Source organism: Fusarium oxysporum, chromosome 12, assembly GCF_000149955.1.
Source record: "Fusarium oxysporum f. sp. lycopersici 4287 chromosome 12, whole genome shotgun sequence".
Classification (NCBI taxonomy): Eukaryota; Fungi; Ascomycota; class Sordariomycetes; order Hypocreales; family Nectriaceae; genus Fusarium; species Fusarium oxysporum.
In genome coordinates, this window is record NC_030997.1 from 938,888 (window position 1) to 964,803 (window position 25,916).

The 25,916-nt window shown below is 47.9% G+C and overlaps 13 protein-coding genes across 14 annotated transcripts; 7 read left to right on the forward strand and 6 right to left on the reverse strand.

Annotated features, from left to right (window-relative positions):
- Positions 1 to 795: 795 nt before the first annotated feature.
- On the reverse strand, positions 796 to 2,239 carry FOXG_13429 (uncharacterized protein; the record flags this gene model as incomplete). Its single annotated transcript, XM_018393408.1, has 2 exons — positions 1,988 to 2,239; positions 796 to 1,932 (listed from the first exon to the last, which is right to left on the reverse strand). The coding sequence occupies exons 1-2, from the start codon at positions 2,063 to 2,065 to the stop codon at positions 796 to 798; spliced, it is 1,215 nt and encodes a 404-aa protein (XP_018252666.1). The 5' UTR covers positions 2,066 to 2,239.
- Positions 2,240 to 2,391: 152 nt separating this feature from the next.
- Positions 2,392 to 3,649, forward strand: FOXG_13430 (uncharacterized protein). The gene has a single exon (XM_018393409.1). It carries the CDS (start codon positions 2,570 to 2,572, stop codon positions 3,614 to 3,616), a length of 1,047 nt encoding a protein of 348 aa, XP_018252667.1. The 5' UTR covers positions 2,392 to 2,569; the 3' UTR covers positions 3,617 to 3,649.
- Positions 3,650 to 3,968: 319 nt separating this feature from the next.
- Positions 3,969 to 5,945, forward strand: FOXG_13431 (uncharacterized protein). The gene is made up of 2 exons (XM_018393410.1): positions 3,969 to 4,268; positions 4,321 to 5,945. The coding sequence occupies exons 1-2, from the start codon at positions 4,009 to 4,011 to the stop codon at positions 5,867 to 5,869; spliced, it is 1,809 nt and encodes a 602-aa protein (XP_018252668.1). The 5' UTR covers positions 3,969 to 4,008; the 3' UTR covers positions 5,870 to 5,945.
- A 38-nt stretch (positions 5,946 to 5,983) lies between these two features.
- On the reverse strand, positions 5,984 to 7,225 carry FOXG_13432 (salicylate hydroxylase; the record flags this gene model as incomplete). The annotated part of the gene is made up of 1 exon (XM_018393411.1): positions 5,984 to 7,225. The coding sequence occupies one exon, from the start codon at positions 7,223 to 7,225 to the stop codon at positions 5,984 to 5,986; it is 1,242 nt and encodes a 413-aa protein (XP_018252669.1).
- A 775-nt stretch (positions 7,226 to 8,000) lies between these two features.
- On the forward strand, positions 8,001 to 9,458 carry FOXG_13433 (uncharacterized protein; the record flags this gene model as incomplete). The annotated part of the gene is made up of 1 exon (XM_018393412.1): positions 8,001 to 9,458. One exon carries the CDS (start codon positions 8,001 to 8,003, stop codon positions 9,456 to 9,458), a length of 1,458 nt encoding a protein of 485 aa, XP_018252670.1.
- Positions 9,459 to 9,735: 277 nt separating this feature from the next.
- FOXG_13434 (uncharacterized protein) lies at positions 9,736 to 10,795 on the reverse strand (the record flags this gene model as incomplete). The annotated part of the gene is made up of 3 exons (XM_018393413.1): positions 9,736 to 10,362; positions 10,410 to 10,587; positions 10,638 to 10,795. The coding sequence occupies 3 exons, from the start codon at positions 10,793 to 10,795 to the stop codon at positions 9,736 to 9,738; spliced, it is 963 nt and encodes a 320-aa protein (XP_018252671.1).
- A 409-nt stretch (positions 10,796 to 11,204) lies between these two features.
- Positions 11,205 to 13,827, reverse strand: FOXG_13435 (uncharacterized protein). The gene is made up of 7 exons (XM_018393414.1): positions 13,545 to 13,827; positions 13,364 to 13,446; positions 12,441 to 13,313; positions 12,184 to 12,390; positions 11,979 to 12,134; positions 11,752 to 11,929; positions 11,205 to 11,704 (listed from the first exon to the last, which is right to left on the reverse strand). Exons 1-7 carry the CDS (start codon positions 13,632 to 13,634, stop codon positions 11,291 to 11,293), a joined length of 2,001 nt encoding a protein of 666 aa, XP_018252672.1. The 5' UTR covers positions 13,635 to 13,827; the 3' UTR covers positions 11,205 to 11,290.
- Positions 13,828 to 14,667: 840 nt separating this feature from the next.
- On the forward strand, positions 14,668 to 16,791 carry FOXG_21165 (uncharacterized protein). 2 transcript variants are annotated; one of them, XM_018401492.1, is made up of 4 exons: positions 14,668 to 14,841; positions 14,896 to 15,467; positions 15,518 to 15,592; positions 15,639 to 16,791. In XM_018401492.1, the coding sequence occupies exons 1-4, from the start codon at positions 14,736 to 14,738 to the stop codon at positions 15,921 to 15,923; spliced, it is 1,038 nt and encodes a 345-aa protein (XP_018252673.1). In that variant the 5' UTR covers positions 14,668 to 14,735; the 3' UTR covers positions 15,924 to 16,791. The 2 variants fall into 2 exon arrangements, with proteins under 2 accessions (XP_018252673.1, XP_018252674.1); XM_018401493.1 differs by lacking the exon at positions 14,668 to 14,841 and having other exon boundaries at positions 14,856 to 15,467.
- A 41-nt stretch (positions 16,792 to 16,832) lies between these two features.
- On the forward strand, positions 16,833 to 18,045 carry FOXG_13436 (uncharacterized protein; the record flags this gene model as incomplete). Its single annotated transcript, XM_018393415.1, has 4 exons — positions 16,833 to 16,903; positions 16,955 to 17,240; positions 17,292 to 17,454; positions 17,525 to 18,045. 4 exons carry the CDS (start codon positions 16,833 to 16,835, stop codon positions 18,043 to 18,045), a joined length of 1,041 nt encoding a protein of 346 aa, XP_018252675.1.
- A 34-nt stretch (positions 18,046 to 18,079) lies between these two features.
- On the reverse strand, positions 18,080 to 19,403 carry FOXG_13437 (uncharacterized protein). Its single transcript, XM_018393416.1, has 3 exons — positions 18,541 to 19,403; positions 18,326 to 18,482; positions 18,080 to 18,277 (listed from the first exon to the last, which is right to left on the reverse strand). Exons 1-3 carry the CDS (start codon positions 19,355 to 19,357, stop codon positions 18,244 to 18,246), a joined length of 1,008 nt encoding a protein of 335 aa, XP_018252676.1. The 5' UTR covers positions 19,358 to 19,403; the 3' UTR covers positions 18,080 to 18,243.
- A 54-nt stretch (positions 19,404 to 19,457) lies between these two features.
- On the reverse strand, positions 19,458 to 20,575 carry FOXG_13438 (uncharacterized protein). The gene is made up of 3 exons (XM_018393417.1): positions 20,430 to 20,575; positions 19,933 to 20,375; positions 19,458 to 19,885 (listed from the first exon to the last, which is right to left on the reverse strand). The coding sequence occupies exons 1-3, from the start codon at positions 20,543 to 20,545 to the stop codon at positions 19,557 to 19,559; spliced, it is 888 nt and encodes a 295-aa protein (XP_018252677.1). The 5' UTR covers positions 20,546 to 20,575; the 3' UTR covers positions 19,458 to 19,556.
- Positions 20,576 to 21,609: 1,034 nt separating this feature from the next.
- On the forward strand, positions 21,610 to 22,950 carry FOXG_13439 (heme-binding peroxidase). The gene is made up of 2 exons (XM_018393418.1): positions 21,610 to 21,916; positions 21,970 to 22,950. The coding sequence occupies exons 1-2, from the start codon at positions 21,771 to 21,773 to the stop codon at positions 22,817 to 22,819; spliced, it is 996 nt and encodes a 331-aa protein (XP_018252678.1). The 5' UTR covers positions 21,610 to 21,770; the 3' UTR covers positions 22,820 to 22,950.
- A 361-nt stretch (positions 22,951 to 23,311) lies between these two features.
- On the forward strand, positions 23,312 to 25,809 carry FOXG_13440 (uncharacterized protein). The gene has a single exon (XM_018393419.1). It carries the CDS (start codon positions 23,393 to 23,395, stop codon positions 25,433 to 25,435), a length of 2,043 nt encoding a protein of 680 aa, XP_018252679.1. The 5' UTR covers positions 23,312 to 23,392; the 3' UTR covers positions 25,436 to 25,809.
- Positions 25,810 to 25,916: the final 107 nt, after the last annotated feature.

A 25,916-nucleotide genomic window follows, 5' to 3' on the forward strand; every position in this document is an offset into this window, starting at 1 on the left:
GCTGGAAATCAGGTTCAGGTTATGATTGGAAATGTTTGAAGACTATCAAGGCGGTCATTATCGAACATACAGAGGTCTATTCTATTCTATTGACAGCTCACCCGCGGTATTCATCGCCTGTGCTTCTTTTAGTCTAGCCTTGTCATGGCCGTCGCAATGGTAACTTTGCGACGGCTGCAGCGCCGGAGCGCGTTCGATCAAATCAGCGACGGGTCCCGCCGATCGCGCTCCACTCTCGGATAGCGGCGCCGATTTTGTCCGAGAGCCGATTGATTCTCCTCATGTTGAGATGACGTCACAAGCAGATTGTCTATTACTTGGAGTACTACAGGTTAAACCCGCATAAGCAAACAGCTGAGCATTTTATTCGATAGTTACGCTAAGTTCTTCACTTGCTTTCGGTTTACTTCTCTCAGTTCAGGCGCTATCGTCATCTGTTGACAGTTTGCGACGGATTATTGAGTCCTACCTTATCGTTATCGCTAAGCTGATAGCACCAATAACAGCTGTTATCGGCCACGGTCAGTGCTGAGCATAGCATACCCTGTACACAGTCAAAAATCCCAGCATACCATGTAAAAAACAGAAATAAAGCGATTTTATGTAATCTCATAAGTGTCAGAAGGTTTTACAGAGCAGCAAGATACCAGACTAGTGAATCAAACGACAACAGCTGGGCTTTGGCCTCCCGTTTTGCAGAACCATGTTGATCTACTAAGATTTGGCATATAACTCATCTGACCTGTACCACCTCCAGGGTCAACGTTTTTTAATCGATGCGTTGATTGATAATGACTAAACTCCCGCGATTGCCCTCTTCTTCAAAACAGCCGAGTTCTCATTTAATCCGGCCCAATCATGAGCATCCAAGCAAGCCTGTCGACTTAACAACACAGCGACTTTGGTCCTCTCCCTTAACTCCGCCTCATACTCATCAATAACTTCACCTAACCCCTTTCCTTCATGATAGGCTCCTTCCAGAGCTTTTGTTAACCGATAAGCGTCAAGAATACCATGGTTCGCTGCTTCGCCTCGATACATGGTCATCGCATGCGCCGCATCGCCAGCCAGAGTGATCCTACCATTGCGATTATCCCAAGGTGGACATGGCCAGTCCTGTAAGACAATCTCGATGACTTCAGACCCCTCTGGGATCCTCTGTACGGTATCCCGTAGCACGGGATTGAACTCTGTTGCTCGTTGCTTCATATATGCCAAGCGCTCCGCGTCAGTGGCTTTGACTTCGTCTTCTGGTGTCTTCATAGGCCAGGATATCATGACCTGAACGCGATAATGCTCGTTATCTGTTCCCGCGCTACCGTTGACGAGTGGCGTTTCCAGCATACTGAACCAAAAGAACGTCCCTGTGTCAGGATGACAGCCTTGAAATAGAAGAGGATCGATATCTTTTAGTGGCTTTACCTGCTCTGGCGTGAGATCCAGAGCAGCACCGGTAAATCGTACGGGTAGTCGAATATTACGGTATGACTCTGGTGCTAAGAACTTTCTTGTTCTTGAGTTGCTACCCTCAACACCAACAATGAGAGACCCTTCAGCTCGAGATCCATCCTCAAACATAGCGACAACGCCATCATCGCGCTCTTCGATTGATGCAAGTCGCTTGTTCCAGTTGACATTATCAGACACGCTCTTAAGCAAGACCTTGCGCAGCTTCTCTCTATTAACGCGTCTTCGGTCGCCAGGTGGGATAAGGAACTTTGGCTCAAGGGTCTCGAGGTTGATGAACACGAATTTTCCAAGCCCTTGACGGTCGGCCTCTGGGTCGACTTGGACTGATTCGACGTCCTTGAACGCTTCTTCTGATAGGAGTTCTCTGAGGAACGGGAGGACCCAATGGAGGGTTATGGCCCAGCCTTGACCGCGGGAGCTGATGTGACTGTCGCGTTCGTAAATCTGGAACGGAATGCCAAGCTTCGCGATCGATGTCAGTGCGTCAATTGATGAAATGCTCGGGGAAGTGGATTACCTTCTTGAGGCCATGGGCGAGGACAAGGCCAACGACTCCAGCGCCGATTATGAGAACTGGCTTACGGTCTTTGGACATGGTGATATTCGCGTGAGCTGACAAAAAATAGTCGAAAATTTGGGTTTGTGTAATTCTTGTCGCTTTGAACGAGGGGAAATATCAGGGTTTATTCTCTCATGATATCAGATTGACCCTTGAGTCCGTTTGCATTTGAAGTGAGTGCGACGGCATCACACGTCATGAAGGAAGCTCTTATCAGGGCTGATCGGCGTTACAGTGAGGTCCCAGCAGCGCGGTTCAGTGCGTCCAGCTCAGTGAGGGGTCCGTCGGAAGTCGCCGTTATGCAACCGTCGGAAAACCATCATCAATTGCGCGCCAGACTAGCTCGAATTGTCACTGTAGATAGCGGGGACCGCGGAAATTAATGATCTTTGCGACAAGGCAATTCACATTGGAACATGCGCCGGAACTGGGTGCGATGGAGGTGAGAATAGATTCATTCAAGAGTCAATTGATCTCGCTTCCGATTCATTGCATCCTCAACCCATTCACCCCCAATATCGAATCTTTACAGCAATTACCATGACACAAGACACCAAACATGAGGCTCTCCAGCCTGTTCATCCCTCGATGAAGGGCAAACTCGACCCTGTCTTTGAGAAGCTCTACAACGACAACGTCGCCAACACTCCCCTCAAACCCATTGACCTCGGCATCCTTCGATCGAAATACTCAGTTCTCTACTCGTACGGCACTGGCCCTGCACCAGATGTCGCGCGCCAATACGATACTCAAATTGTCACGCATGAAGGCATCACTCTCGATGTGAGAGTGTATGAGCCCGACACTGCTGGTCCATGGCCTGTGCATATCGACTACCATGGTGGTGGTTGGGGTCTGGGCGATCTTGATACCGAGAGTCACATTTGCAAGCATATCTGCAATGTCGCTGGCGTCGCAGTCGTTGACGTTGCATATCGTCTTGTACCTGAGAATGCTTTCCCATGTGGTGTTACCGATAGTTTCGCTGCCCTCAAGTACGTTTACGAGAAGGGCGCTGAGCGATTCAGTATTGATCCAGAGAGAATCTCCGTCGGTGGAGTCTCAGCCGGTGGATTCATCAGTCTTGCGCTGGCACACATGGCGCGTGACGCAGGCATTCCTCTTAAGCTTGTTGCTGTTGGAACACCAGTGATTGACGATTTGAGTCAATACTCTTCAGCATCAGATTCACCCTTTAAGTCTATGCAAGAAAATGAGCATGCGCCAACACTCAATTGGGGCCGACTAGCTTGGTTCGACAAGCTCAAATGGAGCTCTCTGGGTTCAACACCCGAAGAGATCGCTGAGAAGCGTGCGCAAATACCCGCGATTTACGGCAACTTGTTCAAGGCTGATAACTTCGACAACCTTGCAAAGACTGTTATTTACACAGCTGGCGCAGATCCATTGAGAGACGAAGGTGAAGCTTACGGTATGAAGTTGATTGAGCATGGGAATGAGGTGACGATGAAGAGGTTCCCTGGTGTACCGCATCCGTTTATGCATATGGATAAGGATCTCTGGCAGGCGAAGGAGTTTATTCTGCAGACTGCTGGTGCTATTCGGACTGCTTTACATGAGCTATAGCTTTAGATAGTGTAATTAAATCATTTTGTTAAAGACTGAAAGACGTCATAAGCATCAATATCGTGAGCCTGTGTATCATCAATCCGAGGGAGCGCAAGGAATACATGAACCTGCGATGCTCATAGAGTTGGTAGCTCAAGCCAACCAACGGCTGGTCGCTGAAGACTTCACTGTTAGCGCCCTATCTCCCCATACCCGACAGCGCTATCTACCCCGCTTGATACCACTGTAGCGCCTGATATGACGGATACCATATCACCAAACTAGCTGTTAACAGTCTAGCACTCACGCGCTATCAAGATAACGAGGGAACCGGTTCGTAATTCCGGGTGACCTATACCTCCTCCCTTTCATTACCCCAGCTTTTCCTCCTCCTCATTGACCTCAAAATCATGGCGACGCGCGAGCGATCGAGTAATACCTGCTTACGATGCGCCGAGATCAAACAGCGCTGCAAGGGTGGTGTGCCATGTGATCGGTGCAGCAGGTTGAGTCTACCATGTCGTCCGAAGGGATACTCGGGTTTGTTTTCCGGAGAGCTTGGGCTGGATGGTGGCAATGGGATTTCTGTTGGTCAGCCGAAAGCAAAAATACGCAGGGTACAGACAGGTTGTTTGACGTGCAAAAGGCGTAAGAAGAAATGCGATGAGCGGTAAGCCCCCACCTCGTTTGTCTTGATGAGCCCGATCTCATCCTTGTCATAGGAAACCCAGCTGTGGCGATTGCAGGAGACTTTGCCTCGACTGTTCGTGGCCGACAGAGAGAGCAAGTAGACCAAGGCTCAACAGCTGGACCAATGAATCATGGCTCAGCGCAGAACAAGTCCTCGACCTATCTTCGGAGACATCGCCAAGCCCAAATCCTTCACCAGGTTCAGTCCAATCCAACGTGGACCTGAGTATCGCCGACTTGCTGTGCCAAATGTCCACAGCCGTTCCTGTAGATGGTACCGACGTTGACATGACGGGGACATTGCCAGAACTGTCCTGGGACTTGACAACTGACTCAGGCTGGCTCGATATTCTCCCGGAAACACCTCCCGTTGCTGAAGACTCACCAGACAGTCTACCGAATACCACGCTGACTCTGTATACGCCGAGCTTGGTACCGGACATGACATCTCCTCACGACAAAGCATTACTAAACCACTACTCAAATATTGTCGCCTCAGTGCTATCAAGGCATCCAAACACGACATCAAACCCCTACCTCAGCTATCTCGTACCCATGGCCGTCTCAAATCAGCTTATCCTGCATTGCGTCCTCGCTTTGAGCGCAACACATTGGCAGAAGCTTCAACCCGACATGCGAGATAGGGCGTTATACCACAAAGGGCAAGCGACACAATCTTTGGCCGGTCTCCTACCCCATGTCGATGGGGGCTCAGTGGATGTTGCGCTGGTGTCTTGTCTGCTTTTGTGTATGTCGGAGCTGTTCGACGGTACCTCGGCAGGATGGAAGCTTCACCTCCAGGGCGCAAAACGACTCCTGTCAACAGTCAAGTCCCAGACTGGTGGTAATTTGGCAGGCCACTTCAAGTTCTTTGTCAAGCTAGCACGCTTTCTAGACAGTGCAGCAACGACAAGTACCTGCAAGCCTCCTCTGATAGATGACAAGACAGTAACCACTACACCTGAGCCGACTGAAGATTCTAGCAATGACGATGCTGCAGTTTATGGAATACCGAAAGAACTGTTCCACATGGTCGATCGTGTGAACAACCTGGCTAGCAAGAGAGGAACAAGGGTTGATGAAGCATCGGAAGCCTTGTTTCGCCAAGAAGCCGAAATGGTTCAAGGCCGACTGGATAATTGGGCCTATGATTACGGTGGACTCGCTGGCGCTGTTGCATCTCTGTCACCAACAAATGACGACGTACTCCATGCAACGACTGCATACGAATGGGCACTCCGGCTCCGGCTTCACCAAATCACAGAAGGATACTCTCTGACAGAGAAAGTATTCGAGTGTGTCCAGCACATTCTCGACTCAGCACAGAAGATCCGTTATGGCAGTCCTCTCGAGAGCTGCCTATTGTTTCCTCTGGTGATGGCAGGCGGTGCATGCAATTGTCTTGAGCAGAGGATGGTGGTGCAAGACAGGCTGATGATTATGGAGCGGACTTGTGGATTTGGGTATGTACATCAGAGCCGTGAGTTGGTTGAGACTGTTTGGAAGAGAAGGGAAACAGAGACGATGGTTAATTGGGCTAGGATTCGATATGAGGAGATGGGTGGATTAGCACTCTACTGATAACAATGCACAGTATTACGAACAAACGCAATTGTACTGGTGAGACATGTAATTGAAAGGCTATGAAATGAGAGGACTATTTTAAACAGGGTATACACAAGCTCTAAGTCACCCCTACGAAGAGACTTCCGCATCATTGACCAGCCCGGCGATATGAGCATGCATATCATAAGCACAAACCTCATCAATCGTCAACATACCCGGCTTCGTATTCTTGCTCGACCAACCAATCCTTTCATTCAGATTCTCTCTCGCACGCTTGCTCGCTTCTTGCAATCTTGTAGCACGTGGCTTTCGCTCCGCCTCATACAACTTGAGACGCTGCTCAACGGTCAGGTCTGAATACTTCTCTGAGAACAGAATACCCAAAGCACCTGCATCTTCGATTGCCATGCATGCGCCCTGACTTTGGTCAGGCATCATGGGATGCGCAGCATCACCGAGCAGTGTGCAGCGGCCTTTTGTCCAGTAGGGATAAGGATCGTGGTTGTATAGACGCCACATCTTGATGTCTTCTGCGTTGAGGAAGAGCTTGATGAGCTTGGGGTCCAGCCCAGGGAATGTAGAAGCAAGGACGTCGCCGGTAGTGGAGATGTTCCATCCATCTTCCTTGGTGTCATTCTTCTCAGCTGGGTAGAAGCAGTAGCATGAAACAACGTTGTTATCGCTGCATGCTGACAGAACGATCTTGGTCTTGGTGTCACCTCCCCAGAACTCAATTGCCTCGTTGTTTATGTACTCCTCCAGACCGAGATCGCGAAGCTTGTCGGCGTAGATGATGCAGCGATAACAGCAAGATGTGCTGGGCACGAAGTTTGGAATGACGCCGAGCTGCTCACGCATCACACTTCGAATACCGTCGGCACAGATGATAGCATCATGTGTAGCCTCATTACCATTCTCAAAAGTGATATGACCAGTTTCAGTGTCAAGCTTGGATGCCTTGTGCCATGTCTTTAGCTCAGCAGGTCGACCTTTGCCACTTTGCGACAAAGCAGTGTCCTTGAGGTGATTATGCAAATCGATTCGATGAAAGTTGTTGTAGTCTGTGCCGAAGCGTTCGCGATAGTCTCCCAAAGGGTATGTGCCCTCGACTTCTCCAGTAGAATAGTCATGGCGAATGAGGTTGCGCAGGATGACTGGCTTGGCAGCGGGAATGTCAACGTCCCATTCTTCCAAGAAGCGAGAGCCATTAGAGGCGACCGAGAGAGATGCACCGACTTCACCACCAAAGTCGTAGCGCTCGTAGAGAGTGACTTGGTGGCCGGCTCGTCGGAGGGCGATGGCGGCGGAGAGACCACCAAGACCGGAGCCGATGATGCCTATTGAGAGAGACGTTCCTGTTCGTCCAGGCATGTCGTGCTGTGAAGAGCTTGTATGAATAAGTTGAGGCTATAATTGAGCCGTTTGGCTTAGTGATACAGAGAGGTGCTACAAGGTGCAATGAAGTACTTTGTAAGATGTGATTGAGTGTATTAATGAGAAGATTGTAATTGAAGTTCTAATTATATGTATCGTAGTCTTATGCCCGGCGCTCAAGTCATGTCATTACTCTCGTCTCACATCATACCAACCCCAGACTGTTTCGCCCTCCAACGACTGAGGCTGAAGACCACTATCTCAAACCGCGCGGACCGCTATCAACAAGACCAACCCAAAAACCATCCCTGAGACCTCGAAGCGACGGGCGGGGAAGTAATCCACATGATTTCATTGGTCCCGCCCATCAGGATCCGACGGTTGCAGCTTTATCACAGTCTAGCCCAATTTAGATTGAGTTTACCGACGTATCATCATTCCCCAGGTTTTTGAAGTCTAGACTCCGAGCTATGACTTGAACTCTGTCAAGATAACATTACGACTACTCATGTTTGGCTGGTTGATGTCTCAAAGGTGGTATCGCAGGCTCGAGGTACTTAACCCTGTCTTGTCGTCGCACTGAGGCATCTGCTTTTGGCTTCAGTACAGGCTGCCTTCGTCTATCGATCGCTACCTTGCCACCAATTGAACTCTTCACTCAACTATCTGACTCTTACTTCAACTCACATCAACCCTTTGTGTAGCCTAATAGGTGAGTACCTAACAACTTGCAGTGACTGCATCTGTCTAACATCTTCGTGGCAGTTTCACCATGACTCCCGCCGACAACGAGAAGATCCCAGACATCATGCGCCCTCCCTCCGTCACCAAAGGCTCGGTCCAAGATGTCATCAGCGAAACATCTCTGAAGCCAATCACTCGTAAAGTCGACTATCATCTCGTTCCTCTTATGCTAGTCTGTTACTTCCTCCAATTCCTCGACAAAGTCCTCATCAACTATGCCAACATCATGGGTCTTTCCGAGAACCTCCACTTCACAGGAAATGACTTCTCCTGGATGGCCACCGCTTTCTTCATCGGTTTCGCTGTTGCTGAGTTTCCTCAGGGTGTCTTGATCCAGAAGTTTCCCGTCAGCAAGGTCCTTGGTCTCAACGTTGTCCTCTGGGGTATCGTTATCTGCTGCTCTTCCGCTGCGCATAACTTCCCTGGCATGACAGCTGCGAGAACTCTTCTTGGCATGTTCGAAGCGGTTATCTCACCTGCCCTTATCATGATCACTTCGCAGTGGTACACCAGAAGACAAGCCACCCCAAGAACCGGTATCTGGTACTGCGGTCTTGGCATCGGCCAGACTGTTGGTGGACTCATCTCGTATGCTGCCCAGCATGGTAGTCGAACCAGCAGCTTCCAGAGCTGGCGCATCATGTTTGTGTCCGTTGGCGCCTTCAACGTTATGATTGGCCTCCTTGTACTCTTCTGGATGCCTTCCAGTATCAAGGATGCCAAGTTCCTTACAGAGCAGGAGCAGATCATTCTTCAAGAAGTACTTGATGCTGATCAGGGAGGGAAAAGCGCCAAGGTCTTCCGCCGTGCAGGTATTTGGGATGCTCTCAAAGATATTCAAGTTTGGCTGCTCTTCCTCAACACTATTCTCATTGTGATCCCATCAGGCATCATTACAACCTTCTCTGCTACTCTGATCCGCGGCTTTGGATACGACCCCAAGCAGGCGGCCCTTCTCAATATGCCTGCTGGTGTTGTGTCAGTGTCGGCCACCTTACTCAGCACTTTCGCCATCCTCTACGGGTTCCCAAGATGGCTGGGGCTTTGCCTTCTCATGGTCCCAACTCTGATTGGCGCAGGACTCATGTCCTTCTACTCCAGCAGTCAAGCTGGCTCCCTTGCCGGAATCTACTTGATCAACTTCGACGTCGCACCTCTCGCACTTGTTTATGCTCTTGTCGGAGCTAATGTTCAAGGATACACCAAGAAGGTCACTACGAACGCCATCGTTGCTGTTGGCTTCTCCATCGCCAACATCATTGGACCGCAGACTTTCCAAGCAAAAGATGCGCCAAGCTTCATCCCAGCAAAGATCACCGTCTTCTGTGTTTGTGGCGGATCGGTTGTTGTTACCATTCTTACTAGAATTCTTTATGGCCTTCGAAACAGAAAGGGAAGGGTTTCACAGGATCTTGGACAGAGTGGAGAGGTTGATTCGGATACCATGACGGATAGGAACAACCCTAACTTCTTCTACGTTTACTAAACAAGACGAGTTGGTTTCATAGTAGTTTATTGCTTTAGGAATGAATCTCAACCAGTTTAAATATCACATCTGTCTCTCTAAGAAATCATTTACTCGACTTCTGGTCATAGTACGGTTAGAAGCATCATGGCACTGAAATCTTGGTGATTGTAATTCTTTAATTGCGCTATCCAAACTAACTGACCCTCAAAGCAAAAAATACCATGGGCTCACGATTGGGCCACTGAACTGCGACCTACAAGCAAGAAACTTTCGCCGAGGAATCAGATCCATGAGCTCAAAGGTCGTTGGCAAAGAAGACAGGCTTAGCAGCATGTCGGTTGACGCGAAGGCTCAGCTGGTCGGGTCGCGAGTAATGGCCGACGATGTCCAAGTTCTGCTTCGCCTTGTACTTCTCTTCAAGGTTGATATCAGCATAAAGAATACCCTCCTGATGAGGATCTAGCGGCTTGACAAGTTCCTCTCCGAAAGGCGAAAAGATCATACTGAAGCCACCGCCAGACTTCTTAGTATAGTCATAGCCCTTGACGTTCGCCTTCTCATGGTTCTCCTCAGTCATGATCTGACTTGCCAGAAGAACGAAGCAGGCTCCCTCCATGGAGACGACGTGAGAGAAGGCCTTACAGCATTCGGGAGTAATATGGTAAGGCCACTCGGGGACGTTCTGGGGGAAGATTGATGGCCAGCTGGAGACGTGGATATCGACATCCTGCGAGTATTCATAGTAGCGGAGAAGTGTCTGAGTGTGCTCCCAGCAGTTAAGACCAGCAACCTTTCCGAACTTTGTGTCGGCGACATTGGTCAGAGATTCGCCCTGTCCGTCACCGTAGATAGCACGCTCAACGTGGGTGGGCTTGATCTTGCGGCGGTGAAGAACAATGGTGCCGGTCTCGTCGATAAAAGACTTACTCCGTCAGTACGCCGAGTGGTCCGCTCAGTGGCACAACTCACCTGTGCGATGTAAAGAGTTCCCTTGTATCTCTCACTGTATCCAAGAACAACAAAAACACCTGCCTCTCGAACAGCAGCTCGAATCTGGTCCATCTCAGGTGACTCTCTCTCCAATGAGTTCTTGAAGTACTCGTTGATCCACGGTGCGTTCTCGGTGGGTGAGTTGGCCCAGATGCTCCTAAAAATGAATAAGCTGATCTGCCGATGTTTTGTAAGTCTGTTACATACCATGGATATCCAGGAATAAAGACTTCGGGGAAGCCGATGACATTGGCACCGTTCTTTGCTGCCTCTTGGATGAGACCGATGGACTTGTTGACACCGCCCTGGAGATCGTTCCAGACGGGCTCGGCTTGGATGGCGGCGACCTTGAGGGACTTGGACATCTTGATAGATTATGGTTGGAGTTGAAGGGATATGTGTTGGTGGTTGTTTTGCTGATGTTTGAGTTCGACTGAGAAGGATGATGCGATGGGGAACTTGAGGGTGGTTTGCTCTTGTACTTATACTCGTGGGACTGATACTCATCGAATGGCAAACACACGACGATATTGCCTATCTCAGCCTACAACTGCCCTTGGCAGGGATTGCTTGAGGGGTCTATCCGGATATCAGATTACCTGATGATCATCGTGGTCGGATGATTGATTCCCGGATAACCCCCCTTCTTGACCCCAGTTACCCCAGATATGCCAAAACTTAATGTCCGCACGCCGGAACTATGATATCCGCATCATAGAGTAGATCATAGTCAATGCGCCATGTAGTACGTGACAGGCATCGATCGAGTCAGAAGTACGATAGTGAATATCCTAGAAATGGATTAAGCTACATAAGCCAGACCAGTATTACCTAAAGAAGGCCTTATTACAGTCCTAAAACTAAACAAAAAAGTCCAGAGATGACTCCCCAAAACACTGATCGTACGTCCAAGACTCAAAGATATCGTCCAGCGAAAAAACATGCTCAAAGCTACTCTCCGAACCCTGATCAGGGAAAACCACCAAATCGTCCATTTCATACCGTTCAAATTGTCGCCTACTCTCTTCATTGATCTCTTGTGAGAGACCATGCGCCCAAATGTCAATATCCCATTCCCTAGCCAGCGACAAGATCGCTCGAATAGACCGGTTAGCCCAATTCCAGTTCACATTCATCTCGTAGAGAGATTTAACGCATATGTAAAGGCATCTCATTGCCTCACTTCTGCCGTTATTTCCTGTTGACTTAATGTGAAGAAGATGGATGATTGCTGCAGTGAAGGCTGGGTGGACTGCTGAGACAGGCATACACCGCTAGCAGTGGTTAGCCTGCTAGTATGGTAGATCGAGCAAGTGCTTACCGTCGTGTAGTTCTTCCTGAAGATCTGTAGGATTCTAGCCATCCTGACAGCTGAATCTCTGCAAGACTTGGAGTGAATATCCCCTCCTTCTGGGTCATAGGCAATAGAGCTCTTGCCAGGGTTGAGAAGTTGAAAGAATGGTCTGTGAAGTAATAATATTGCATGATGGTATTGCAAACTAAAGACTAGCGGTTAGTCAAGACCTTTCCCGGTTCCATGGTGCTTACTGGAACTGATAGACGTATGGCGGCGAACACTGAAGACTGGAACTTGAGATCTTCAGGCTTTTCGGCAGCCGGTCAAAAAGCCCGACAGCTTGTAGATGAGCTTTCATAACTCGATCCTCTCTTTCTTTGTCTGTCCATGCATATCTCTGGGCATATCTATATCATATCAGTCACCATTATATCGACTTTGGTAGGGATTTCTCACAGCTGATCGATAACTTCCGAGGTAGCGATCAAAAGCTCACAGGTGTACATAGAGTTCTCCATAATATGGCTTGTCGGAAATGGTGTTGATATCTCGAGTTGGTAGTCAGATAGCAACGGGCTGTGTTGGACGAGTCCTTTCGGTTTGGTCGTTGTGATGTTGTACTCTTGGATACTCGCAGGCCGGCCCATGCCAAGGCAGTAGAACCTAGTTACACGGTCAGCGCCTCTAACTTCTAGCAGTTCCAAGTAACTCACTTGTCTAGGACATAGACGCCCCAAAACGTAACGTTTCTCGCTTCGACATCATCATCCGATACTAGACCTTTGGAAGCGTATGGCGAGCAATCGCAATGAAGCCCCAGGTTCATGGCCATTCTTGTCGCCATACCGATGTACATGAATCCGAGACCCTCATTGTCAATAGTCGCCCAGTACAGGCCCAAGAGTGCTGTTGCTTGAACCGTAGATGTCGTGGGCGCTTCACACTCGTAATGAAGCATAGTCTTTGCCTGAGCCGCAAATGCTTCACCAGCCGTATTGGCGTCATCAGGGTCTGTTCGAAGCTCCAGTTTTGGAGAGTACCGCGATGACATCGCTAGAATCGCCGCCATGAGCAAAGGTGTACAGTATCGCCCATTCTTCTCAATGTATAAGTCACGGACAAATAGCTCTCTTGGGACGATATACTGCCAAGAGTTCTGCCATCGCCAGAAAATCTCCAGTAGGTGATCTCGTAGCTCATCGGAGGGTGTGATGAAGTCTGGCATGTTATTTGCGGCTTCTATGCCCCGATTCCTAGCTTGGATCGAGGATGGTACCTTGATAGCGTGATTGTGGATGATGGAAAAGTTGCTCGATGCGCCGAAATAGCGCAGCTCTCCAATCTCGCCCAAAGTAAAGCAGCCAAGAGCATTTGCGAGATCATCTATCTCTTCTTCGCTGGTGGCGCTGTTGAGGGCTGGCTGAGCAGCTTGGGTGGTAGTCACAAAAGCGACTTCTTCATGGTCACAGCTGCTGCTGTTCTTAGCAGAATCTGGTGTCCCAACATCACCATTTCGCTGGGCGAGTTGCTTCTCCAAGCTTGCGACACGTGCTTCCAACGCGTTGATATATGCATTGGTATGCCGTCTGTTCATTTATATTAGTGTAGTTTCTAGCCTAATATTCTACTTACGTACTTTCGATTGCTTTCAGCTTGGGTATATTCGCAGTCCTGTTGACGATCGTAGCATGCGCTACATCTTGGCTGACTTCCATCGCACTACGTAAAGGCCGGGTCAGCTAATGTCATCAAAATGAGGCCATACGATGGTGCTCGTCCGTATTGAGGCTATAGCTGTGCAAGGAGGGGAGCATTACCTTTGTTCTCTTGACCCGGCATCCGTTACAAGCTACCGAAGCCCGCTTCCTGGGGTTAGGTGGGGCACAGTAAACAGCCGTCGTAGACATGATCAAATGCGTGATTCAAAGTCTTCGATTCTTAATGCGTGATCGTATGAGAAAACAAGGAGCCGCGGCGATGGAATCTGGGGTAATAATTGCGAGTTCTCCACTGCCGTTGCTGCCCAGGCCCAGGGCGACGGAAGGTTTAATGAATCCGAGGCAAAGAAGCTATTCCGAAAGCATGATAACTTATCTGTAACCCTCTCGAAACGATTGGCATGCTGGAGTCCGAGCTTCAGTGCTAGAGCTGATAAAGCTAGATCAATGGTGTCACTAGTCCTGTCCTGGGAAGCATCGTCAATTGTTGTGATAAATGTAGCGATCGAACGGTCTCGATGTCGTTACATGGATGGAGGCTTAAGTGTTGAGATAACATCGAGTTACGCAAGGTGAAAGGGCACATGCAGATCGGTAGTTCACATCATCAAGGTTCACGAATTGAGCTTCCTACAGGACAGTGTAGTGTAGGGTAGTAAATATTTGATCCACGTACGAGCCAAATTGTGAACGTGAACTGTGCTTGGAAGTAACAAACGTAATGCTTGACTACTTAAGATTAATTCTATATATAAGAGGTAAGATAAAGCACAGAAGATAGGCAGTTACATCTATCCCGAATCTGCTATCACTTGCGTTTGCTGAGAAGCTTGTTGTTCCCCCCGCATCACCCTGCGTTAGCGTCAGGGTATTTAATACCCGGATTGTAAGGTACCGAACAGCCCAATCAAGTTGCACCTGTTTCAACATGGACTTGGTGGTATTCTGACCCCTTTTCTGTTTATCAACAAGGGTTTATCCAGGTTTTAATGACTTGTCAGAACTCCAAATCTTGTATCTGCGCCTGCTGCGGTATGTAGCTGAATCAGTGCCGAAAAGGAGACGAAATTCACTTCGATGACGTATGAGACCCGAGCAAGGAAGACCAACTCGTGGGTCAGATAACCAATCAACATCTGCAGCGTGCCAATTTTGATGCTACATCCAAATAGGAAATTCATAACTCCGCCTTGACCTCTTCCCACTTTTGCCAGCCGCAAAAGGTCCCCAGTCGAAAATGGTAGCCCTTCAGATGACAAACTTCAACATGCCAACGTCGGAGACAAGGTCATGTCTTCGCAGTCAAATGGTTTTATGACATTAAGCACCCAGCCAAAGAGACAACCTCGGCGCAGTAAAGGATGCTTGACGTGCCGCAAATGCAGGGTCAAATGCGGTATGTCGTGGTCTTGAAGGGATTCTGTATCAAGTTCTCCGCTGATGACCATAGATGAGCAGCGACCAACCTGTGAGAGGTGCAGTAAAGGCTTTCACCCATGCAAATACGATGACAACCTTGTATTTGTGAATCACTTACACGATGCTGCAAAAATTGTCCGACCTGAAGATCCTGAGTCCCGGTCTCTCAATGCATTGATTCAAAGGGAAGACTTCAAACAAATACCTGTCACAATCGACTTACGTGGCTTTAAGGCTGAAGTGGTCATATCATTCTTCGTGAACAACTTGTTTGTCCTGGTCAAGTCACCTCTCGAAGACGGATCATCAATCCTCGATCTTTTCTCAGGCGAGGCAAACTCAACAGCAGGCATGTCAGGCTTATGTGTTGCAGAAGCCTTCTTCTCTAGTATTCACGGTATACCTGAGATGAAGTTCCATGCTTCTGCGCTGTATGGACAAGCTGTACAAAGACTGAAGGCTGATCTTGGAACGAGGACCGAAGCGTCGAGGTCTCTCCCTCATGCCACCATATGGAGTGCGCTGTTCCTTGGCGTATATGAGATAATTTCTTCCGATTCCATGTCAAACTGGCTACAACACTGCCATGGCGTCGCAGTATTAGTACGAGAAGCTTATCATGATTGTTGATTAGCTTTTGCTAACGTTGGCAGACGGAAATGGCAGGACCTTATGGATTCCAGATGGACGCGGCTAAGCCCATTCTGCAGATCAACAGACCATTCATAGTATGGTATCTCACTTTCAAACTGGTAAATTGCTAACACTTTACAGTCTATTGGGGCTATGGCCAATCGAAAGCGCACCTTTCTGGAACAGGATGAGTGGAAGCATATACCATGGGCATTGCAACCCATATCCAAGACGATTGGGGATTTCCTACAAGATATTTTATGCGACATCCCTGGCATGATGGAAGACGTCGATAATCTTTTCGATGCGAACAGTTGCCAGGTGTCTGCAAATTTTATAAGTCAAAAGCTGCGGGCTTCTTTTGAGCGGCTCAACTCTCTACGAATCTCATGGAATTTCATGCATCCTCATAGTTGCTGGAGATAGAAGATGATGTGCGAATCATCAGAACTATATCATGACACACTGGAGCAATTCCTATACTTTTCTGACCTCGAAAGAGCCATCGACTTTATCTACTTCAACACAACTCACTTGATGTTGCATTCAATATTGGGGCGGTTGATATCATTGCCCAACAGCTGTTGCGTATTCGATGCAGGTATGTCTCCCGACGAAAACCACTTTCAAGAGGCATCGGAACTCGTGTTCTGGAACCATGAAAATCGGTACCGCAACGCACAGGCGATATGCCAATGCGTTGATTATATGTTGCAGAACGAAGGCGGAGCATCGGGAGCGTTCAATCTGCTATTCCCACTGAAAGTCGCTTATAATCACCTGAGCGGTTCTCGGATCATGCAAAAATGGGTTGCAGGTGTTATGGAAAAGATATCTACTACGAAAGGACTTTTCATTGGGATGCAGATCCTAGAGAAATATTGAGAGCTGCTTTGCTTTGCTTCCAGCCTCAGCTTCACCAGCGCTCGCCATCAGCGCACTAGTTGCCGCCAAAGGTAGCAGTAGGCGAGGCTGGAAGCTGTTCAGTGAAGTAATTGACCGTTCTTCCAATGGAATATAATAAGAGCCACTCACTGATCATTTGTGCCGGCGATTCCGGATCATCATGAGAAAGCGGGATTCTCAGCTTCCGTGGTGGGGCTGGATCGCGAGGTGCTGTCTAGCGTGGCTCCGCCGAAGCTGACGGATCGTCATTTCACACTACTCTTTCAGGAACTGGGGCGCGAGGTGAAGTGTTAGTCTAGCTCGAACATGGCACTGCCATTGATTAAAGAGATTATTGAATTATGAGCGCAAGATTATTATAAAACAGTCCCTTCTCGCTGTCTCGATCAAGTCTATCAAATCACCAAAGTCCTCTCTTTCATTGTCATCATGCAGCTCAAGACTTTTACGTTTCCTTTCGCGGCTCAAACTGCCATTGCCAGCCAGGTAAAATGGGCAGGGTAGGTTTATCATGATCATCTATTTAAGGGAAAGATGACTAACATGAGCAGTGTCAACTTGTTTGGTCTCGCCAACGATGTCAACATCCTCGGATCAGCTTACAACCCCTTCCTCGATCTGTCCTGCGAACCAAGCTATCACAGCTACCCTTACATCAACACTGTGGATGATTACAAGTCATGGCACGATAAAGGCTTCAACCTCTTTCGAATCGTTATGGCTTGGCAGCATGTTCAGACATCGCTTGGCGGTAGCTTGAATGAGACAAACATGGAAACAGTTGACGAGCTGGTCAAGGCCATTACTGATGATGGTGGGCAAGCCATCCTGGACATTGTAAGTTCAGACAGTATGCTCTTTCAATTGTTCACAAATTGACTATTCTAGCACAACTATGCACGTTGGTACTGCGCCGTGATTGACCAACCTGAAGTGTCATTCCTCAATCCCAACATCACCGTTACCAACGACCACTTTGCAGATCTCTGGACAAAGCTTTCCGAGAGATACAAATCAAATTCCAAAGTAATCTTCCAACTTATGAATGAACGTAAGTCAAACTCCTGGCACTCCTCAGCCCATAGTCCAATACCCGCAGTCAAACTGACAGATTTATCTAGCTCATGATCTTAACATCACCAAATGGGGCGCGACCAACCAGGCTGCAATTCTTGCGATCCGAAAGGTCACCGAAAAACAGAAAATCCTTGTCTCAGGAACACAGTTCGCTCGCCTCGTTGACTGGGAGGCTTTCTCTCAACCAGGTATCGGTCCCGGTCTGATTCAAGACCCCGCCAACAATACCCTTTACGATTTCCACCAGTACTTTGACGATATTGCCGGCGCATATGGTCTCTGTGAACCTTGGAGCGGTTATGTAAAGAGGTTTGAGGCAGTGACCCGCATCTTGCGCCGCAATGGCTTCCAAGGAACCGTCACAGAGTTTGGTGGCGGGTCTTTTCCTCAGTGCGCCGACACCATTCAATCTATGCTGGCATTCCTTGACCGCAACAGTGATGTATGGTATGGATGGGCTGCATGGGGTAGCTTCAATGAGGGCTCGGATTTGTACCTGAGTTTGGACAAAAACTCGACCTACAACCTTATCACTAGGACTCTGGAGAAGTTCGTTCCGAAGTAGAATCGTACAGCTGATGGAATCTAAGGAAGTTGGCTCAGTGTGACAAGAAGATGAGGACAGAAGATTGTATTTTAGAATTATTTACATGATGAAAGTCAAACTACGTTTCAATCAGATAGAGTTCAATAATATCTTTACTTATTTAACTTTGCCAGTTTAAGAGAGAAACAATACGTGTTCTTATAAGAAGGCGCCACTTCATTTCTCCGGCTTCTGTCCATATACAACATATCTACACAAGGTTAGCTTAGTGCATTGCCGATTTGGTTCCTTGACTTACATAGGCCAGTAAGAATGAATGGTTCTGTCTTTCATTTCGCGGCGAACCTTGGCGAGTAATACATCCAGCTCTTCTTTAGTCCAGCCGAGGACGCGTGTATAGACAGCAGAGCTAAGACCTTCAAGGCCGGAGCTGATGTTTTCGAGATTCCAAGCACCTACCCACGGTCAGTTCATTCGCCATCCTAGGATACTGAAGCAAAGAGTGATGCTTACCAAGCTCCTTGTGCTTCTTGTCTCTCGGCCAAGTATTCTGAGGCCATTTGAACACGACTTGTTGAACACTCTGAAAGCCCTGGGCTTCAAGCTGTTCCTTATACTTATTTGCCCCGTCGAATGGCCTTCCAATCATCTTTGTGCCGTCCAACAGCTTGGTGACCCATTCATGAGTTGCTGAGTCTTTTGTGAGAGTTCCATCATCGCTGGTAATTGGGTAAATATCGGCCAGTTCGATCCAGCCGCCGGGATTGAGATTTTCATATGCCTTCGCGAAAAAGCCGGGCCAGTCAGCAATAGACGCAGTCATCATGCGACTGTAGATGAAATCGAACTTGACATGGAATGTCCATGGCTCTTCAATGTCGTCGACCTGGAAGCTCAAGTTGGGAGGGACGAAAGGACTTTGGATGGGGCTGAGGTCAATCCCGATGACTGAAGCGCTGGGATGCTCATCGGCGAAGTCCATGGCCCAAATACCAGTCCCGGTTCCAACGTCTAGTACATTGTGCAATTGATGACCTTCGCGACCGGCGGGCGATAAATAAAGCTTATCATTGAAGGTGAGAAGAAATAGATGATGTTGCAAATCGAGCCTATCCTGCTCCTGCTCATCGTTGGGGATCACATACTGCCCGTCTTTGTAGGCGTGATATGTGCGACCATTCTCTTGACGATATTTCAGAATGCTTGAGGTAATTGACGAAGTGGAGCTCCCTTCAGTTGAAGCAAAAGAGTCAGTATTGCTGGCAGTATCAGTCTCAGCCTCGTCAACTTCTAGCGCCACGGGATCGGCGGTCGAGGTAGGATCAGCCATTATCAAGACAGCAAAAATAATGTTTGAGGGATAAAACTGGATGCCATGATTGGAACGTGAGGGGCAGTTCACATGCTGGCTCGGTTAATTGTCCTGATGTGTATATTGTTGGAACCAACAGACTGGGGTTCCCCAACAAGGGTGAGGAAAGGTTAATTGATCGATTCTACCGAAGCGGCTATTCTACGATATTGCATGATCAGAACGTGAAAATCTTGCTAATACCCTCTGCAAAGTTCTTGGCTAGAGCTTTGTGAATACCAACACCCGCATGATAAGTATCAGTCCAGAGGCAATCGTTCCCGCCATAGCATGTCGCGTCCTTGGCACCATACTCTTTGAAGTTTTTCACCGCGGCGTTGAAAGTTGGTTTCGTGTCAAACACCTTCACCTCGATGCCTGAGTCAGACTTTGCAAAAGCAGCAGCGCGCTCAGTCAGGGCTTTATTATAGGCAATGATGTCTGAACGAAGCGTCTTGAGGTCCGACTCAGGCTGTCCGTTCATAGCTGGGATTTGGTCCGCGAAAGCTGACATGAAATTAACTTGAGTCATTGGATTAAGGAAAGAGACATACGAGGAACACTGAGAAGAGCAAACTTCTTCAAGCCAGTCTCAGACAGAGTCTTCAGGAGCTCAAAGTACCGATCCATGGTCTTCTCAACAGGCGCGGCTGACTTCTTCCAGAATGGCTCGCCGAGATCATTGATACCAATCCAAACTGCAACAAGAGTGTCTGCAGAACTGATTTTGTCTGCGACATATTCCTTGTACTGAGCAACCTGATCATCAACGCAGTACTGTGCATATGTCGAAACGATTTCCTTGTCAACCGTAGCGCCCGTAACAGCAAAGTCATAAGTCAGGACCGTAGAAGTGTTCAGCACGCTAGTCAATTGGCCCACCCAGTTCAATCCATTTGCCGTTGTTTGTCCTGGTAGAGAGGGATTTCCGAGAGGGCTGCCAGCGCTGGGCAAGTCGCCTCCGGGCCAGAAGCCAACAGTAGAGTATGAATCGCCACTGAGAGTTTTATAAGAGCGATAGCTTCAACAATTCGACAAAGAGATAGCTTACAAGATAATCAGGTTTTTGGCAGCACCAGCAGCTCTGGACAGTACAGGGATAGCTGTCGCCTGGGACAGTCCAGCTGCCAGAATCAAAAGTTGAAGAAACGACCTCATTTTATGCATATAATACAACGAAAAGAACGAAAGAAGATGGGGAAATAAAAACAGATAAGTTCCCAAACGTGACAAAGGCGTTTTAACCTTTAAACTGATCATCTTGACCCGCAACATCCCTGCCAAGATGTTACATCCGGAAGATTGGTGACGTTTCATGATATAGCGTCCGATTGGTGGAAATGGGATAGTGATTAGAGCGGCGACTGGTTTCTCGCCTTTGAAAAACGCATTCAAAGTTGGAGAAATATGAAATATAATTATAAAGTAAAGTAAAGTAATGGTATTCTTTTAAAAATAAACAGTTTAAATACAAAGAAAGAATAAGCATAATATTATAAGTTAAATTAATATAAATTTAAATTAAATCTAGATAACATCATTGGGAAACAAGGAATTCGGTTATACTTAATTGTGTAAGAGGGAGACTCTTAACCAGGCTGATACCTAGTAATAACTCTATTCACGGTCTATGGGAAATATGGCGATGGCCATGAACGTGGAAAGTACAGCAGTACGAATTTGTCTTGCTGACCATCACAGCCTGTTAATCGTACGGATCTCGCTAGTAATAGCTGATCGCAGACTGAAACAGATGTGCTATTTGAGACCTGTGACTGAGAGCTTATATTCACCACATAGAACTGAACAGATTGAAACATTCAGCTTTTCTACGAAAATCTAGGACTCGTAGTGAGGTATGGCAATAGAAAGATGATACATCAATCTTGGATAAGAGTTGGAGTCGAGAGAGCTAGCCGATTTGGAGACGGAGTTGACCAACCGGGCGAAGGAGAGTTTTTTTTTGGGGTAGGTTGGAGATATTGGAGCAACATTGAGATGCAAATGTGGCGAAGATGAACCAAGAGGCGAACAACAGACATAGAGTGAACTATTCGATTTTTTTTCTTATCTTGTCTTGATTAATTGAAAATATCCCTTCCTCGGCTTGATCCTTATCAATCTACCTCGGCATTCTTTAACGACCCACAATCACGACTTTTGCTTGTGGGCCTTAGTCTAATTTAGAATCACATGGCACCGAGAACGTCTCCTGATTTTTGCTTATATCCTTTGGCATTTTAGTTTTCCCATTTGTAGTCATTCCTTCCTTCCTATTCTGAATCTGTATCTTTGACATAGGAATTATATTCTGACCGAGTGCACCCTTTGTTTATCTTATACCCTATCAAGCAAATTTCTTTCTTTATTTTCTCCACCAAGTCCTTTCGAGATGTCCAGTATCGATAAGCCGCTATCAGAAAGCCAGGCCTCGAGACCTGGTGATTTCGAAGCTGTCAGAAAGTCTATTATTGATCTTCTCCGCCAGCCTGACTACGACGATGGAAGTGCCGGCCCTGTTCTTGTACGCCTAGCCTGGTAAGTCTATCGGGACTCGACAAACGTCAGCTGGTGACTAACGCAGCCTACAGGCACTCTTCTGGCACATATGACGTAGAAACAGACACCGGAGGCTCAAATGGCGCTGGCATGCGCTACGAAGCTGAGGGTGGTGATCCTGCCAACGCCGGCCTTCAGAATGCTCGCCTCTTCCTAGAGCCCGTCAAGCGTCTTCACCCATGGATCACATACTCAGACCTATGGACACTTGCCGGTGTGACTGCCATTCGAGCCATGGGAGGCCCGGAAATCGATTGGTTACCAGGGCGAACCGATTTTGTAGACGATAGCAAGCTTCCACCTCGCGGCCGTCTTCCTGATGCGGCTCAAGGAGCAGACCATATCCGAGACATCTTTTACCGAATGGGCTTCAACGATCGTGAGATCGTGGCCCTCAGTGGTGCACACAGTCTCGGACGCTGCCATACGGAAAACTCGGGCTTTGAGGGTAAATGGGTCAATAATCCGACACGATTCTCGAATCAATATTTCCGACTCCTGCTGTCCGAAAAATGGACTGAGAAGACAGTCCCTGAATCTGGTGTTACTCAGTTCTCCTCTGTTGACCCTGACACAGAAGAGGAGTTGATGATGCTCCCAACCGATATGGCTCTGACAACAGACCCCGAGTTCTCCAAATATGTGCGTCTGTATGCTGACGATAAGGAATTGTTCTTCAACGACTTCAAAGCAGCGTTCGCCAAGCTGTTGGAGCTGGGAATAGCAAGAGACGCAGAGGGGAACATTACGAACAGCGATAACGAGAAGGGAGGGTATAGAAGCGCGCCGAAAAAGAGCGATTCGGTCTCAACTAATGCAGGATTCGGGCAAGGAACCAAGACAAATGGTTGCCCAGTTATGCACGCCAGGGCAAAGCTTTGACGTATTTGTATGTTAATTATATCCACGTAGAATATAGATGGGATAGAAGATAGACAAGTATAATTGGATAGCTATAGATTTGTTTGTTTATATAATTATGCATAAACCTCGGAATTTATCTGCTTAAGGGCTTCTGGTGACCTTGTTTTGCTGCTTGCAGTCTTTAAATTCTGAATGATCCGCATAGGTCGTAATAACTCTGCTACATGGATGTTTGGTAGGTGGTATTATCGATTGAGTGCCTCATTGTTGGATTATAGCGATCAATTTAATGTCGTAAACTGTACCCAGTCCATCTTCTTCGAGTCCAGTAGTCAATTTGCGAGGGCTGACAGCTGAATTTATTGCACTCTATGCCTAATTCAGGAGTTGTCCCAGCGCGATAAAAAAAAGGAGCAGCAAAAATTACACAATTCTGACATCATAACGTGATCTGATAGGCTAGCGCCAAAGAGCGGAAAATCCCCCCTCCACTGCCATGGGGCTTTTCTTCTCAACTTGATACTGGCATTAAGTCTGTGAAGCAAGGAGACGTCGTATTAGCGACCAGTCCGTGCATTAGATCAGGTACAAATGAGACCCATGGATCTGGCCAAGGAGCTTGATGCTGCCGTCCCCACCATGAACGACATGCTCGATTTCTTGCCCGTCCCCACTCTTGTGGTGTCACCATCGTATCGCATCCAAAGAGCCTCAGCCGGCTTGCTCGAGGCATGGGGACATAGGCGCGAGGTACTCGTCGGCCAAGACCTCTTCACTGCCCTCTATCATGGATCGCCTACCGAAAGGTTCGATCGTATTCCCTTTGTCCACGCGATTGAGACTGCACTTGAGGCTCGAGCTCTCCGTCTATGCCATGCGGCCTATGTCGCGAATGGAATTTCTTGGACTGCGCGTATCATGCCCGTGCACAACGGCGATGAGCTGTTGTGCCTGGTCATAGAATGGGAACAGGATGAGCTTCACACTACAACTTTAAACGGCGAAATAACACAGAGCTGGCTGCCTATTGACGATGCTTTCCGCATCCTCGTCCAGGCTGTTAAGGATTATGCCATCTTCCTGCTCGATACTCGCGGTAACGTAATGACCTGGAACACCGGAGCAGAGCTAAACAAGGGCTACAAGAAGGAAGAAATCATTGGCAAGCACTTCACAACCTTCTATGGCGAAGAAGATATCCAGTCTCGGAAGCCCGAAAGAGAACTCGAGATTTGCTTGCGTGAAGGCAGGGTTGAAGATGAGGGCTGGCGCTACCGTAAGGATGGCAGTCGGTTCTGGGCCAACGTCGTTATAACGGCCATCTACAAGAACGACATCCATGTTGGTTTCGGCAAGGTCACCCGGAATCTCACTGAGCGAAAAGAGGCAGAACTGCGGCTTACTGCTGCTTACGAGGAGAGCACGAAGTTGAAGAACGATTTCCTGGCAAATATGAGTCACGAGATCCGTACGCCTATGCATGGTGTACTATCTGCCTGCTCCTTACTACTGGATAGTCGGCTCACTGAAGAGCAACGGGAGACGGCTAATATGATTCAAGAGAGCGGACAGGTCCTATTACGCATCATCAACGATATCCTCGACTACTCAAAGATTGCGGCCGGCACCTTTCCCGTCAAGAATGAGACGCTGGATATCGCGAATGTGATTACATCGGCTGTACGCAGAGTTCAAACTACTGTGCAGCCCGGAGTATCTCTAAAGCTGAACTTATCACCAAACTTGCCAAAATGGGCAGAGGGGGACGATTTGAGGTACCGCCAGATCTTTGAGAATCTTCTCAGCAATGCTGTAAAGTTCACCGAGAAGGGATACATTTCGGTGAATGCATCGATGCTCACTGAAGACGAGACCAGTCACACAATACAAACGGAGGTCTGGGATACGGGGCATGGCGTGACAGAAGCCGACGCGCAAGAACTGTTCAAACCCTTCACGCAGCTCGATACCCCACACCAGAAGCGGCGCCCAGGAACAGGCCTTGGGTTATCAATTGCGAAATCACTTGTTGAGTTGTTGGGAGGGAGAATTGGATATAAGCCTAACCCGGAACGGCAGGGCAGCATCTTTTGGTTCTCATTCAAGGTCAAAAGGCTCAGTAGCCTTCATCAGGCCGAATCTATCATCGCTCCACCAGGAGGCGGTAGTGAATTACTGCAACAGGAGCTTCAAGGAGGCGAGGATCTTGCGACGCAACTGGAACAGTTATTGAAGATCTCACCAACAAAGAGGATCCTTGCGGCCGAGGACAACATCATCAACCAAAAGGTCCTAGTCGGAATGCTGCATGGCTTTGGCTTCAAAGATATAACCGTTGTTTCAGATGGCGCCCAAGCTGTGTCGTCACTATCCGCGGCGGCGAATGCCTTTGACTTAATACTCATGGATATCAGTATGCCGATTATGAATGGTTACGAGGCAACACTTCGGATACGTCGTAGTAGTATACGTCTACCTATAATTGCCATGACTGCTTACGCGCTTAAAGGCGACATGGAGCGTTGCTTAGAGAAGGGGATGGATGATTATATCCCCAAGCCAATGGATAAGCAAGTGCTGATGAGGAAGCTGTTGAAGTGGCTTCAGAGTCCAAGCGACGTAATACAGACATGATTAGGAGTCATTCAGGAATTTGCCTTGTCACCATACTACAAGATTAGATACACAACTCATACACTTTCGGAAACACTTGCTTGGTATTATTTCTATACACAGAAGTCAAGGGTGATAGCCACATGCCTTTAAGCAGAATTGATAAAGATTGTTTGGGCACAGATCCTGTTTTAGAGAGCAATACTTCAACTCAACAGACTAGTATAGCCTCTTGTTCAATGCTGAAAATTCTTCGCGCTTTAACCGTACAAATCTTCCCTAAATCAACAAAAGAAAAGAAACAAAGTACGTTGATGTACACCAAAGGGGATAACTGTCCACTCTGCCTTAGTGAAGTATGATGGCAATGAAGCTTCACTGGATCTATCCCCGGCGAAATTACCCCAATTATAATATAGCATCCGATTGGTGGATTTAGCAGAGCAATCGTGTGCCTGGATGGGTAATGAATACCAACGAACATAATTGGCTGGGTTATTCT

Coding starts and splice junctions, on each gene's coding strand:
- FOXG_13431 (XM_018393410.1), top strand. CDS start 4,009: ATGGCGACGCGCGAGCGATCGAGTAATACCTGCTTACGATGCGCCGAG. Junction 4,269..4,320: donor AAGAAGAAATGCGATGAGCG/GTAAGCCCCCAC, acceptor TCCTTGTCATAG/GAAACCCAGCTGTGGCGATT.
- FOXG_13439 (XM_018393418.1), top strand. CDS start 21,771: ATGTCCAGTATCGATAAGCCGCTATCAGAAAGCCAGGCCTCGAGACCT. Junction 21,917..21,969: donor GTTCTTGTACGCCTAGCCTG/GTAAGTCTATCG, acceptor CGCAGCCTACAG/GCACTCTTCTGGCACATATG.
- FOXG_13438 (XM_018393417.1), bottom strand. CDS start 20,545: ATGCATAAAATGAGGTCGTTTCTTCAACTTTTGATTCTGGCAGCTGGA. Junction 20,376..20,429: donor GCCAAAAACCTGATTATCTT/GTAAGCTATCTC, acceptor TAAAACTCTCAG/TGGCGATTCATACTCTACTG. Junction 19,886..19,932: donor TGCTCTTCTCAGTGTTCCTC/GTATGTCTCTTT, acceptor ATTTCATGTCAG/CTTTCGCGGACCAAATCCCA.
- FOXG_13435 (XM_018393414.1), bottom strand. CDS start 13,634: ATGTCTACGACGGCTGTTTACTGTGCCCCACCTAACCCCAGGAAGCGG. Junction 13,314..13,363: donor CAAGCTGAAAGCAATCGAAA/GTACGTAAGTAG, acceptor ATAAATGAACAG/ACGGCATACCAATGCATATA. Junction 11,705..11,751: donor TCAGGAAGAACTACACGACG/GTAAGCACTTGC, acceptor AACCACTGCTAG/CGGTGTATGCCTGTCTCAGC.
- FOXG_21165 (XM_018401492.1), top strand. CDS start 14,736: ATGTCTTCGCAGTCAAATGGTTTTATGACATTAAGCACCCAGCCAAAG. Junction 14,842..14,895: donor CAAATGCAGGGTCAAATGCG/GTATGTCGTGGT, acceptor TGATGACCATAG/ATGAGCAGCGACCAACCTGT. Junction 15,468..15,517: donor GCCATGGCGTCGCAGTATTA/GTACGAGAAGCT, acceptor TAACGTTGGCAG/ACGGAAATGGCAGGACCTTA.
- FOXG_13440 (XM_018393419.1), top strand. CDS start 23,393: ATGAGACCCATGGATCTGGCCAAGGAGCTTGATGCTGCCGTCCCCACC.
- FOXG_13430 (XM_018393409.1), top strand. CDS start 2,570: ATGACACAAGACACCAAACATGAGGCTCTCCAGCCTGTTCATCCCTCG.
- FOXG_13437 (XM_018393416.1), bottom strand. CDS start 19,357: ATGGCTGATCCTACCTCGACCGCCGATCCCGTGGCGCTAGAAGTTGAC. Junction 18,483..18,540: donor CAAGAAGCACAAGGAGCTTG/GTAAGCATCACT, acceptor GACCGTGGGTAG/GTGCTTGGAATCTCGAAAAC. Junction 18,278..18,325: donor ATTCATTCTTACTGGCCTAT/GTAAGTCAAGGA, acceptor AACCTTGTGTAG/ATATGTTGTATATGGACAGA.